General features: G+C 38.6%; 1 protein-coding gene across 9 annotated transcripts in view; it reads right to left on the bottom strand.

Annotated features, from left to right (window-relative positions):
* Positions 1 to 14,982, bottom strand: part of LOC122559589 (voltage-dependent calcium channel subunit alpha-2/delta-4-like) — a 549,452-nt gene that overhangs the window by 36,777 nt on the left and 497,693 nt on the right. For 7 of the 9 annotated variants that reach the window (XM_087997322.1, XM_087997321.1, XM_087997323.1 and 4 more), the window contains 3 exons: positions 12,325 to 12,437; positions 10,341 to 10,423; positions 9,535 to 9,600 (listed from right to left, as the gene is read on the bottom strand). In XM_087997322.1, the coding sequence (XP_087853448.1) occupies positions 9,535 to 9,600; positions 10,341 to 10,423; positions 12,325 to 12,437 (262 nt within the window). Of the gene's footprint in view, positions 1 to 9,169; positions 9,601 to 10,340; positions 10,424 to 12,324; positions 12,438 to 14,982 lie in introns of those variants that run through there. The other 2 variants (XM_087997328.1, XR_015760448.1) reach the window with 2 other exon arrangements.

Genomic DNA, 14,982 nt, shown 5'->3' with positions numbered 1-14,982 from the left:
GATGAGGACATTTATGGACCACTGCAGGAACCCTATTGTTAATAGTACGGTCAAAGCATGGAGGGCAATGCATCAGAGTGAATATTACTTATCCAAGACTTCACCACTCATCCCCATAGATGGTATGTCAGGGTTCCGACTAGGGATGCTGGATTCAGGGTTCAAACTATGGGCAGCGAGAGGAGTCTCGTTTGAGGGGGAGGTTATGATGTCCTTCAAGCAATTGAGCTGGAAATATGGGCTGCCCAGTTGAGGACTTTTCTGGTTTTTTTTTGGTTAGGGATTTCATCCAGAAGAAGACTATGCTTCTCACTAAGCCCTATTAGCCTGATACAAAGAGGTTATTGCTAAGTGCCACAAGCACACTCTTAGTTAGTGCCTTCTGCCACCTACTGGGTAGCAGGGCCTGGCAGGGTATTAACTGGTTACGTGAAGTTTAGGAGCAAGAGCTAGGAGTGGAGATCTCCTCTGAAATATGGGAGGATATATGGGAAAATGCGTGAAAGATCTCAATCTGTAATGGGACATGTGCTGTGCAATTAAATGTTCCGCATAGGGTTCATTTGGCACCGGACTGTCTGGCAAAGAGTTTTTAAAAAGGGGCATCTCCAATCTGCCCCAATTATAAAATGTAGGTACTCTTCCCCTTTGCTTCTGCACATGCCACAGGCTCCATGTTTATTGGAGCAGTGTGGCAGGGGAGATAGGGAGGGTATTGAGGAACGAAGTTAAAGTAGACCCAACATCTCTCCTAGGTCTACCGAATTTATCATTAGATGGGCATGGGAAGAAACTATTTAATATTCTAGCATACTGTGCACGGAAGAATACTCTGATGAATTGGGTGTCTGAGAACCTGTCTGACTTGCTGGGATGGTGAAGATTAATGATGGAGCACATTCCCTTAAATTTTCTCATAAATATGGTGTACCACAAAACAGGCCATTTTTATCAGACCTTTTTGAGTTATTTGGACACAGAGTTGTCTCTATCTTAACTAGGGCATTTAGTTAACCAGGATGGTTAGGTTTGATGAGCCCTGCGTTCTGGAAGGGGGACTCCTGAGTGAATACGGGTACATATACAATGCTCCTGTTTTTTGTTTGGGAGCTTTGTGCCCAACATTGTTATTTTGTGTTCTTGAGCATTCTTTTGTTTTTTTAGTCACTTGTGTATTGGTGGTGTTTTGCACAGTGTTTGGTTTTGTTTCGTTTTATAGGTAGTTTAGTAGTTAGAAGACAGTAATTGTATTAAATTTGTGTTTTTTTTTAATAACTTTATATTTTGAGTAGAGTCAAAAAACTTTTGCTAACAAATATATTTACAAAAAAAAGTTGAGGGGGAACCTGTTGAGGTCTACAAAATCGAGGTATAGACAGGGTGGATAGCAAGAAGCTATTGCCCAGAGTTGGGGACTCAATTACTAGGGGCATGAGTTCAAAGTGAGAGAGAAAAAGTTTTTAAGTTAGATATGCGTGGCAAGTTCTTTACGCGGTGGGTACCTGGAATGTATTGCCAGCGGAGGTGAGCATGATAGCATCATTTAAGATATATCTAGATCGATACATGAATGGGCAGCAAGCAGGGGAATACAATCCTTAGAAAATAGGCAACAGGTTTAGATAGAGGTTTTGGATTGGCGCAGGCTTGGGAGGGCCTGTTCCTGTGCTGTAATTTTCTTTGTTCTTGTTCTATTACTACAAGTGCATCCATTATCTTTGTAGCTACTTTATTTAATACCTTCGGATGCCTCCCATCATATCCAGGGGATATGTTGGTCTTTAAGCCCCATTAGTTTCCCTATCACGTTATTTTTAGCAATAGTTATTGTATAGCTATCACAATTGTATGTATTGGTAGTTATTTCCTCCCCTCCTTTTGCCCCATATGTAGTAATTTTTGGAAAGCTTTAACATCTCTCTCTATAAAGACAGATCCAAAGTATTTATTCAACTCTGCTATTTCCTGGTTCCCCATTATTATTTCCCAGCCTCAATCTCCAACAAGCCTATCTTGACTTTTGATTCTCTCTTCCTTTTTCATATATTTAAAGAAGCTCTTAATATTGCCTGCAAGTTTCCCTTCAAAGTTTACCTTCTCTGTCTTTCTGATTGTGTCACCCTCTGGTTTTTCAAACTTTCCCAATCCCCTGGCTTACCACTTACCTTTGTCAAATTGCTTTTTTTCATTACTTTTAACCAGAGAAGTGAAGAATGACCATGTATTTCATACCTAGAATTCTTCTTTCTCACCGGGTTCAATCTTTACATTTGAGCTATGAATTATTTTCTTAAACATCTGTCATTGTTCTTTAACCATCTTCCCACTCCCCCCTGCCCCCAACCCCAGTACTGGTGCAAATGCCCCATGAACTGAAACCCACTCCAACCATGCCAATCTTTGAGCCACTTATTTAACTCTTTGACTTTATTTACCCCCAATTTACCTGTAGCTCAGGTAGTAATCCAGAGATTATTATCTTGGAAGTTCTGTTTTTAATTTGGCTCCCAGCTGTTCAAAATATTTCCTTTTTTGTTTTGCTCCAAATGTTGTGAGCACAGCATGCCAAGAAATTGGTAGCACGCTCTGTCTGAAGTATATTGCAAGTCTCCTCAACAACACAAGTTATTGGGATCTCATCTTACAGCGGGGCTATTATCTGCTTCATGTTGGTCTTGGTTAAAGGGCTACATCATATCTATGCTCAGTTTTTGTCAGGAGATTGCATAAGAGTCAGAATTGTTGTGGATTCCCCTTGTCTCTCAGTAACTGTCCTTGTGAAGCATCCCACCATTGAAACAAAGTAGGATCATGAGAGTTGTCAAGGATATAGGGTATTTGGTATATAGACTTCTAAGATGTGGTAACAATGATCACAGAGGACTTGACCATTGATCAAATTGAAGCTTTTCTATTGGTGAAGTCAACTGTGTTATGGAAAAAGCCAGCTATGTTGGCACAGCTTAGTGCCCAGACTGCGGCACTGACCTCCTCAGAGGGTCAAGATGAAGCAGTGTGATCTGGCACAATTGCATCAGAAACCTTTTTGATACATTTGTTGGTTGAAGAATGAGAGATCCCACACAGCACCCCAGCTATCCTTCGAAGCAGCCAGTTACATTACTAATTGAGTGCAACTGTCACCTTTAATGGCTGCTAGGATAGGGTGGCCACCCACCCCTTCAGGTGGTGTCCTTCACCAGTTGACAGCATGGTTCTATGATGGTGACCAGGACGTCAATCTTGGGAAGTAACGAGCCTGCCACACTCGGAGGGAATGACATTGATAGACTCTGTATCTCCTGTACCCTCCCCTGCTTCAGTTGTGGCTTTTTCACGTGGAGACTCTTCAGCCCCTGGAAATTGCTCTTGATCCTATGCTTGCTCCTCGGGTTTTTTTTCTTTGGTCTTCATTCCATTGTGGCCACAATGATTGGCAACCAATACTGTGGGTGAATCCATTGGTCAGAATTCCAATGAATCTGTATGGGGAATGAGTAGAACAGGTTCTCATGCAGTCATAGGGACTTTCAGGTGTTGGAGACTGGCCTGACCCATATTGTTGTAGGACTTCATCCCAAGGTACTAGAAAACAGGAAAGCCTTGTAGCTCTCACCCTCCCATCTCCTCTTCCCCTATACACCCCCATGCACCATCCAGGTCACCTGATGGTCGTCATGCCAAGTTGTAGTCCTACTCCTAGCACGTGGTCCATATGCACCCCATGTCATCTACTCTACCTACTCTGTGGGCCCATATTGCTCAACATGCCAAAGTATGGCAGTTCCATGTCCATATACAAACTATACACTGGAGTAAAACAACGAATTCTTGAGAGACAGCTGGATACATAAATATAAATGTTAAAATGTGAATAATTTTAACTTTCCACTATTTGGAAAAAAAAGTCCTTAATACAGACAAAAGGAAATGTCAATCATTCCGAGTCTTTAAGGTATCAAAGGCAGTTAGCCCAACTGCTTTTGTGTTTGCTTTCAAGAGCTGATATTACAAGACACTTGGAGCTGTATGTAAAGAGCAGTGTGAAATTGGTAGATATCTGGTGGTCAGAACTATCAATTTATTGGGGCTCAGGTGTTTCATCGATCTAAAGTTTGTTAACTATCAGCTAAACCTCATTATGCATTCTTGGTGGTCAGTCCAGACCAGAGAATTGGAAAACCCGGGAATTGGCTCGGCTCGGAATCCCAAATTTGGGGCCAAGCTGCCGTTTTTAAGTGTATCAACCAGGCTCAAAGAAAAAAAAAGGAAAATAGTCTGTCCAGTAAGCCAAACTGCTTTTGTCTTTACTTTCAGGTGTAAGAAGTTTGCGTTTTTCTGCCAGTAAGTGTTAAACAGGGCACCTCAGTCCTCAATAAAACTCTGAACAGATCACAAGACTCTCTTTGCTACTACATCTTACTTTTGAATTAAAGATGCATAAGGACCTTATAAAGCCTCACATATCATAAACCTCTCTCACACAGTTACTATCTTTCAATGAGAAAGGAGATGAAATGTGTTCTCTTTGAGCAAAGGAAATGTGCTTTCTTCTATTATCTGTTATGAAATTGCTAATGTAACTTTTTAAACCAGTAAAATTATTCAGATGCCACGTTGTTAAAGGTTTCTGTGACCTTTGTGATAAATTTTGGTTTTAGGTCATTGCAAGCAACAAAACCCAGCTAAATATCCATCTAAATCATTGCCTATTTCATCTAACGCATTTCTCTAACACATTGATGCAAGTTCTCCTGAGACTGTGTGTGCATGATGATGGTATTGGCAAGTGGAACAGGTGCTTCAGTACACATTGACCTAGTTCATAATATTCTACTGGTCACCTTTTCTCTTCCAGAAAATACAAGGCACTTCCATGGAAAAACCTATTGATATTATTAATGGATAGTACCAATAATAGCATAAATATAGCATTTACATAAAGGTGCCTTCATAGGCAAGTGAAAAGAAGAAACACTTAAATTTTAAACTTGTTTTAAATTCTTAATGCAGTCTTCAAGCAGTAACTTTTTTAGAATCAAAATTATTTCAAAAACTTTGACTCCCGGAATCATGGGCAATGTAACTTTGTAAATGAACAATAACTGTTTGAGAATTGCATGAAGGCTATCAATAGTTGAATTCCAGAAAAAACGTTTGTAGAAAATTGCACACATCAGTTAAAGTTCAGGGAACTTGTATAACTGCTCTCTCCCCTATTTTTTTTTCCAACTGGTTTAGAAATCAAACCCATATGTCCACAAGTGCAGCACTCAACTTGATGTGGTGTTACCAGAGAAACAAGAGTAAGGCACATTATAGCACAACACTAGTGATTTCTGTAGCACTCCAGAACCTCTCGGCATTCTTGAAACCCCATAACGTATCTAGGATGAATGTACAAGCCCTGAAAATTATTAGAGATGCACATAAGCATGGGGTTGCAGACAATGCAAGCAGAATATTTGATTGGTTAACAGGTTTGTTAGTAGAATCAATCGTAATGAAGTGAATAGTAACCCTGTTCTTCCAAACGAAATCTGCTCAGTGCTGCTTTTTCATCTTCAAATGATGCAAACATCAAGGCCTGTTGCACAATTGAAGCTTCACAGCTGTGTCCTGGATGTGAGTTGCTGATATTGCTAATGATGTTTATCATGAATTAGCTAAAAGTTCATGTGGTGTAAATAGCTTCTGTTCAGTGAATGGCACAGCACAGAAGGAGTTGTTTGTCCCTCCAGCTTTATAACCATGTGAGTAGAGGGAATTGGCCCCTCTTTTCCCCCTCCCATACCTCATTCTTCCTCCTGTACCTCTTCCTCAACTTTTGGTCTTTATTGGCCGTAACTGGCTTTGGATGTAAATTTAATAAATTGTAAAACCAGTGATTTTATTGGTGCTAGTTAATTACTACAGGTGATTTGGTGGTGGAAACAGGTATTCGGTTGTATTTGATAGCACTTTTGGATATAAGTAAACAAAACTAAAAACAGGGCACTGGGGGGCTCTTGTGGCACAGTAGTAGTGTCCTTAACTCTGAGCCAGGAGGCCTGGGTTCAAACCCCACTTGCTCTAGAAGTACATACAGTAATGACCATATCTGAACAGATTGCTTCGATAATATAACAGATGGTGGAATTTGAATTCCATATCTGGAATTAAGAGAATAATAATAAGCATGAAAACATTGTCAATATTCAGAAGCAACATCCAGTTCACAAATATTGTTGAGGGCAGGATCTTGTTCCTTGTTGGGCTCCTGTGATATGGCCATATTGTCCCTACTTCTGGGCCAGGAAATCCCCTGCTCATGAGGTATGTCATAACAGTTGACTGCCCCCCACCACCCCCACCTCCCAACCCCGCTCCTGGCCTGTCACCATTTACTGTTTCTTGCTGTTATCTTTAGATACTGGCCCAACTCTGCTCCTGATTCTTTTTGATACCGCCGTGATCTTTCAAGAGTTAAAGGCAGCAATCAACTCTTCCTTGTTAAACTTGGGGATTAAATTTCAATCTTGAGTACCTCAGCCTTAAGTTTGATTTTAGTCCCTCTTTTCAGCTTGAGTTATTTTCAATTAAACTTCGTTGGGTCTTTGCCTTTCTCTCTTCTTCCCTTTCTTATTCTTTTCTGTTTCTTGCTCCTTTCCCTCATGCTCTCTTTCTCAATCCAGGTGTACCATTTCCTTTTTTCTGCTGGAATTCTAATTCTAACTTCTGATTCTGTTATAATATATCTGTTTCATTATCCTCCGTTTCTACATCTAGACATCTAAACATTTTGCAATTTTTGCTTTTCTGGCTTTCAGATAAATTGCCATCTCTATATACTCTAGTCTTCCAAGGACAAAGTTTTAGTTTTTTATACGTTATTTCATTCTAAGAAAGCATTAATGTATAATGTTCACAACTTGATACTTTTAATATTAGAAACTCAAATAAATCTTATTGCAGCTCTTGAAGAAACAACTTATTTCCCCACCTTCGTTCTGTTGCTTGCCTGTGAGAACATCCCAGCTGAATCCTTAAATTTTTGAGGAGGTTGAAATGGCTCTTCTCTCTTTTAACCTCCTCAGTTGGCTGAAACAAATATTTTTTTTCTTTTTACTGCACGGCTATCACAATTTAATTGAAATGTAGTTTTTTTAGAAACTGAAGGAGCCAATTATCAAGGTTCTCATTACTGAAATAAAGGGGAATTTTAGTATCTATTAACCCTGGGAAAAATGCAACAGTGTACACGCAAACACAAGTTTGTAACAGAGTTGTACAAATAGGAAGAGCAATTTATCACTTAGCAAAATCACTAAGTGTTATAGTCTTAACTTAATACTATCATAGTCTCAGCAGTAGTAGAATCTGTAGATGTTCTTTGTTATTGGTGAATGTTTATTTTCCTAAGTTGCTTTTGAATAACCATTGATTTCAGAGATGATGAAAAATGTAAGCAATGAGAGGAAAAGTTCCAGTTCCCAATGCCACAAATTTATTTTCCTTCCTTTTACCCTGCTGCTTAAAAGCAGCTATTGAAATATAATTCACTGTGTATGCTAGAGTCTGGCTCCATTATCTTCATCTTGCCTCATAAACGGCCATTTTAGTTTGATAAACCATTTCCATTCGGGGAAGGTCTCAGGGGTAACAATAAGATAATGGATGCTGAAATTCAGTAGACCATATCTACTATTAACATTACAACTCAAATTGCCACTGCTTTCTGGAAAGCATTTTTTGCCTTTTGGGATGGGCGAATCATATTTTTGAGTATTGTATTGCTGATACGTAGAGATAAATAGGTTCTTGATTAGTCAGAGGTTCAAGGGTTACAGGGAGAAGGCAGGAAAATGGGATTGAGAAACATATCAGCCATGATTGAATAGTGGAGCAGACTGTATAAGCTGAATGGTCTAATTCTGTTCCTATATCTTGTATATAAGTTGAGAATTTGTTTTTAGCATCTATGACCTTTCAATTGTATGCATTAATTCAGTTCCATTACACAACTGGACTTTTTCCTTTGTTTGTTTCCCATGAGGTTATTTCAGATTTAAAAGCCAAGTTACATTGTGCACTTACTGTTGTTGCATGGTTCAAGATGAAAGCCATCTTGCGCACAACAGAATCCTACATAAAACAATATGACCATAAGCCATGTTTTTATGGCTACTGGTTGAGGGAGAAATAATTGTCATTTACAAACTTGAATAAAGGTGTAATCATGGATATGGTTTACAATGGAAATCCATTTGCATTCTTTTCGTATGGAAAAAGATTATAAAGCAAAACATTAATTTAATAATGTATCACTGGACATTAGAATGCTGAGTCTTAGACCATGAAGTAAGTAATCAGCACAGTTTCAGGTTGCAGATTTACTTCCCATAGTGAGATGTATTTGCTTTGAGATGGAGAAGCTGCTGCTGACAGTTAATCACAGGTAGAAGTGCTAGTAAGTGCCAAGCAGACTAACTGTCTGCTTTGGCCGCAGAAGTGTTTTGGGCAAGGAGAATGCAGGTTGCAACATAGAAGTACCATGTACGATGGTTCCACTTCAGCAAAACGAAAATCATGTTTTGATTCTTAAAGAAATATTAGTAACGTGATTGCACTTATGGAATCGACATTGATACAGGTATGTTTGCACACTGCTCAATGGGACAGAGGTCCTGCAATTTGCAAGCATCCAATAACACAAATGAACAACTTACTTTTGTGGTAAATGCCACACTATCTGAAAATCTGTGACTGATCCTGACTATGTTTTCAGCATGTGATATCTCTTTGTAATAGACAGACGTTTTGGCAGAACCTTGTTAACTCAGCTTCATAAATATGACTTTTTTTTTTCTTTAAATGAATTTCTAAACTGTGCCATGCTGAGTGGAGAGTTATCTCCATTTCCTCAGCGTTGAAAACGCTATTATATTAAAAAAAAGAATTTATTCTGAGGAAAGCATGACATTTTTAGCAAGTGAAGATTTCATATAAATTTTCTCAAACCAAGTAAACAGGTAGCAAAGGGGAATTTTCCAGGTTTAAGCTGCACTACTGGAAGAATGACTTGTGGTAACTTCATAAAAGAATTTACACTCTAACAGACTCCAGAAGTAGCACCAGCCACTTATCAAGCAGACCATATCATCATTGACCAACAACAATTAGGAGTCCATCCAGGAGAAGAAATTGATTAAGTTTAATTTTCACTAATTAGAACCATTTGTTGAGGTTGTTACTTCATGGCATTACAGCCTTTGTGTTGTTTCTTCAATTATACTATTTTGAATGTAAGAGGGGGGAAAAAAAGTACTTTGGTGAACAAGAAAACAGTTTGAAGTCTATCTGAGCGAGTTCTAATCTTAGCCTGTCTTGTTGTCCAATTACATATGTTTGCTAACAATTCAATAGAAATAGGCCTGAATGATTGCCTTCTGTGCATCTGTCAGAAAAGCTTCTAAAATAGTGCGTTGCATGTTGGTCAACACTATGGTGTCATCATTGTAAAACAGCAACAGCAACAGCAACAGCTACACCCACATTAAGTAGAAGCAGCATTCCAGCCAGAGAAATCCCTGATGCTCCTCCACACTCCTCTGCATTTTCCTGTGGAGAGAATATAAATCGTCATTAAAACATCTATTTAAGACCCTTTCTTCTGCTCTTAGAATTTACTTCAGAAGATGCATGCTGAGTGTCAGATCTGTGCACAATGTCAGCACCTTACCCAACTGACTATGTGGCATTCACAAACCAAAACAGTGAACACTGCCAGTTTATTCAGCAGTGTTATTATTCAAGCCAATTTAGACCCTCAGCCAAGACAATCTCAATGACATTGATATATAAAACGAAATTGGTAGTTTAGCAGGTATGGAATGAATCACTTGTTTCCCTGTCAATATTCTGCCATCTCTTAGTCAATGCATATATGTTAAAAAAAATAGAACTTCAGGTTGTAACTGACATTGAAGTGACACCATTCAGACTGCTCTTGGTCTCAGGGAGGTATGACCTATCATTCTACTGCGTGAGCTTGATCTTTAGAGAAAGATTAAAGCACAATGTGCCAAGGAACTGACAGAGGAAAGGAAATTGTATGCTACCATTTTATTATGTTTAATGCACCAACTTATTGATCCTTTGAATATCCTCGCGTTTTCAAAAACAAATTATGCAAAATTTAAGTGTTTATCATGCACTACTTTCAATGATAGTGAAACTGTGATATTAAAACCTGGTACTAAAGAAACAACTGTAAGATTATAGCATCATTTCACTTTCTAGTACTTTTTTGCAAGTGGATTTTTTGTGGTAAACCGAGTTTGTCTTGAATTGCATTTTACCTCCGGATGGAATGCATAGCATGCATTGGGTCGACGCCTTAACTTTTGGGTTCGCATACGTTCACACTTCACTGATGCATTATTTACACAGGGGTCAAGGAAAGATTATGTAATTTAATGTAGATTATTAGTTACCTCTTTTGACAACATTGAGCTCTCTACTGTAGAATTGGTAAATATAAATCTCAGACGTCAGTGAAATGTGCAACCTGCAGCAGATGTTCATGTGTTGCAAAGTTGTCTTGTGCTACTGTATGTTACTATCATGATAGATTGACATTGCACTCTGCCTAGAAAGAAGTAGAGACTAGCTGGAGCTGACAGATGGTGTGTCATTGTTTCCTAGTAGTAGCTGACATTTCCCTGTGGAAAGGCTCTCCACAGTGCTGGACCCTGTTACCAATGCCTTCAAATACAGTTGGTAATATTTTGAGACATGCGGACAAATTGAATTTTGTGATCATAATTTTTTTATGCAGGTTTAGCCAAGGTGTGATGAACTGAAGTTGACGTAATTCTGAAGAGCCACCCTAAATTAAGATTAGTTAAGAATTTGCATATTCAAGTAGTGCCATTAGTTCACCTGTAAGTGTTCCTTTAATGTTATCTGTTAAGACTAGGTCTAGCCATCTCTCTGTCGATACAGTTGCATTTTATTGAAGCTTTTCAATTCCTAGTGGAAGGGAAACAACAAAATAAAAAAATTGACAAAGCAACTCCTGAGAATTTAAGTGTGAATAGAAAATGAACACTGAATAAATGGCTTTTATCCTCTTGAACCTTCATATAGTTTCTTGAAAAATCTGACCACTGATTGTACTCAGCAATTAGAAACTTGAACATACCTTTTTGTTTTCAGATATGGTAATTTTAAAAGAATTTTTAGAAATTATTTTGAGATTGGATTTACATCTGGTGTTGACCAAACAAAAATCTTATTATAATAAAGTATGTTGCTCTGGCCTGTATCAGGTAGGCTTTTGCTTAATCTATTCTTCTGCCTCCCAGACCATTTGAAATGCATATCCTGTGCAAAAGAGTAGAATATCTTCTAGATTGTCTTTGTCTTTGTGTCAGGACATGGGACACAGCCGTTAAAGAATTGTCTCCACTAGCCATTTAAAGAATTACCTCCTGAGAGGTCTAAAGTAAAGTAAACTAAAGTGACTCCAGTGAAAACTCATTTAATTCACAATTAGCTCATCTGTTAACTGTGACTACCGTTATAAATTTATTAATTTTCTGATGCAGTACTTGTCAAAGGCATGTCTTTTTGAAAACAACCGTCTTATTCAAACATGTTTTGACATACCTGTATGGCAAGTGGTACAGACGCAACCCTGAAGTTCTAGCACTGAGGATACTAGGTCTCTACCACATGACCCTACATGTACTTCCTTAAAAAATTAATCAACATGTTTAGTGATATTATTATGTATTTCTATAGTATCTGGAAATTGAATCCTGGTCTCCTTGCCCACCTGTTGGAGCACTACCACTGCACCATAACAGTCTTAAGATCCTTTTTACTTTTTACACAGACCTCGACCATTTTTAAATTAATTTTCCAACCACCTTACTCAGGCAGATGTTATGACATGCCTCTGGAGTGTGTGGGACTTGAAACTGAACCTCCTGGTCCAGAGGTAGGGGCATTACAATAATGCCACAGGATCCCAAGACCCTATACCAGTATTCTACTTCATTTCTTTCAGATGTGGAGGGCTAATAAAGGGAAGGTCAAAGTTCTGGCAAGAGTGTACCTATTAAGGAGGTCCGTAGGCTGTCAACTGACCTTTTTTCCTTTATTACAAATAAAGAGTAAGGAATTTTTTGATTTCTTATTCATGGAAGAACAAGGCCAAAAATGTGATCAATTTGGTTTACCACAGGTGGACACAGATTCCAAACCCCTCCCTTGTGCTTTTGCCAGTTTAAATTTTATGTAGCATTGTTGCAATATATGTTTTTTTATAAAGGATATATTTCACTTCATTTGGTTCCAGTGTGACTGATGGGAAGATGCTGCAGTCACAGTATGCTTCAGTTGCTAGGAGGAGTAGATTACTATTTTCAATGTTCTGCACAACAAATATTCTGGAAAAGAGGAAAGTACACAGCAACTGTGAGGCACACAATTAGAAGGATGTTTTCAACATTTTCTCCAGTCAAATCAGGCAAAGCATGTTGATCATTCTCCCTGTTTTAACTCCGTCAGTGCACACTGGGGAAGAAAGGGGGATAATTTGGTCTGGGGCATTTACCAAGGCAAGGGAAGTTAAGTATTGAAGGGGATTGAGAAAGTAACAGTGAAAAAATCAAATGCATGTTGTAAGTTAAAAGAAAAATTAAGCAGATGAGGAACATGATTTCAGTGACTATAAGTTTGTTGAGAACTTTCATTTTGTTTGCCTGTGATTGTTGTGATGCTGTGGCTTTAAGAGGTCATTTTGTCCAGCATCTGCAGTAAATTGCTCCTACCTTATTTTGTCCTGGTTGTTTTTTTTCTTTTGAAGAATTTTTAAGGCAGAAGTGATGAGCAATCTAGAAAAAATCACTACAGTAAACCGTTTTGAGAGGCCTTGAAGAATCGTTTTAAAAATTGAACCAACAGAAGCAGCCTGGGTAGGTGTGGCCAGATCTCACAAACTAAGATTTGTAGTTTTTTTAAAAAAATAGGTTTAGCTTTAAGCAGTTGCTATTGTGGGCTTGAAGTAGACACTATTTTTCTTCTCTTGATTACAGTCAAAAGCTGGAGTTCTCTTCCCAGGTTGCTAGATTCCATGTGAGACAAAATCTGTTTTTATCAGAGGGAGTGACATGGGATGTTATTATATTGGAACATTTAATTAGTAATAGTTACTGTATTTATTATTCTGTTAAGTTTTCCAATAGAGATAAATTATTCTAAGTGCTTTCTTTTGTACTTTAAATATATTGTTTTAAATAGTGTTTTGCTTAACACTGTGTAGTTTAATCAATCACATTGCATCTGGAATACAGCATGTTACATTTGCCTTTAGAATAAGAAAGTTAGGGTGTAGGCTACCTTCTCAATATTTTTGAGGGGGTCTGGTCGGGCCCTTAACACTGGCCTAAAAATTTTATGTGAAAAGGGAGATGTTCTTAACTGTTGAAGTTGGTGGAGTTGACATAATTGATATAACTTGATAAGTTGATCAATGCCCTTTTATTTATGGTAGGCCAAATGGATTCATGAACTAAACACTTTATTCAGTGCCATGTGATCTCTATATGATAGATCATATAGAACTTGCAGCTTGTGAAATTACCATGGATTCACCTTTTGATTAAATTCTAAAATACTTTTGTTTCTGAATGACCAGATTAGCTGAGGAACCTGTTGGAAGCATTGAGGCCATGTGCTGATAATGGTCTTATTAATAGGGCCATCATCTGACACTTCCTGCTTAGATTGCTTTGATTGGCTGAGACCAAACCGAACGAGATTGATGTTGCAGCTGGAATCTTTGGTGTTGCAGCTGACCGTTTTCTTTTTTGTAAAACTTTGTGGATTGTTGTAGTACATCTGTGCATGCTGGTACCCCAATGTATCAACAACGTGAAAGGTTTCAAGTGTCATATTGACAATGAAGATGAATAATGCCATTGTAAGTGATGTCAGACCTATCATAAAAAGTTAGCTTAGCATGTGTGGACTGTATTTCACTGTGTCAACTTCCTGAGTACATCATTTGTCAGGTATGTAAAAGGATGACCTTGCATCAAAGTCAATATTGGAATTTAGTGCATCTTGTCCATTCCTTTTAGTGCGATTTCACTTGGATGGAGGCCAAAAGTTCAGCTATTAGGACAACATGTATTTCTCTAATCAACCTGTTCAGAGCTATTATTACACCTTTTCTGGAGCAGGTGGGACTTGAAGTCAGGCCTTCTGGTCCAGGGGTCAGGACACCATCACTGCATCACAAGAGGGTCGTACAGCATCTCTTTCATCTAGCTGAGACTGGTATGACATGAACTCAACTGCTGAAAATGTGTTGCTGGAAAAGTGCAGCAGGTCAGGCAGCATCCATGGAATGCTTTTCCAGCAACACATTTTCAGCTCTGATCTCCAGCACCTGCAGTCCTCACTTTCTCCATGACATGAACTCAAGCCTACATGTCTTGAAATTGACTGGAACATTATCAGGATTTTTGGAATCTTAAAAAAGAAAAGAGGATTTTACCCTTTTTTTTCATTGTTGGGATGTAAATGTCAGTGCCTCAGCTGGCATTTATTACTAATCTCTCATTATCTTTGAAGATAGTGTGATCTGCCTTAAACTGCTGCAGTCCATTTGGTGTCGGTAGACCAACAATGCCATTAGGGTGGGAATTCCAAGATATTGATCCAGTGAAACTGAAGGAACAGTGATATATTTTCAAGGCAGGAGGCTGGGAGGGGAGGTGGTGGTCCCATGTATCTGCTGCCCTTATTCTTTTTAGATGTTAGTGGCCATTGGTTTGGAACGTGGTGTCGAGGAGTCTTGGTGAATCTCTGCAGTGCATCTAGCACGTAGTATACTGCTGCTATAGAGTGTCAGGGAGGTGGAGAGTGAATTAATGTGGATATGATGTCAGTCAAGAAGTTTACTTTGTCCTGGTTGGCGTCAAGGTT

This window comes from Chiloscyllium plagiosum, unplaced genomic scaffold (genome assembly GCF_037043375.1).
Source record: "Chiloscyllium plagiosum isolate Xiang-an unplaced genomic scaffold, Cpla_swu_hap1 HiC_scaffold_19, whole genome shotgun sequence".
NCBI classification, from domain to species: domain Eukaryota; kingdom Metazoa; phylum Chordata; class Chondrichthyes; order Orectolobiformes; family Hemiscylliidae; genus Chiloscyllium; species Chiloscyllium plagiosum.
Note: the sequence above shows the minus strand (reverse complement) of the source record. Positions and strands in the feature narration are given on the sequence as shown.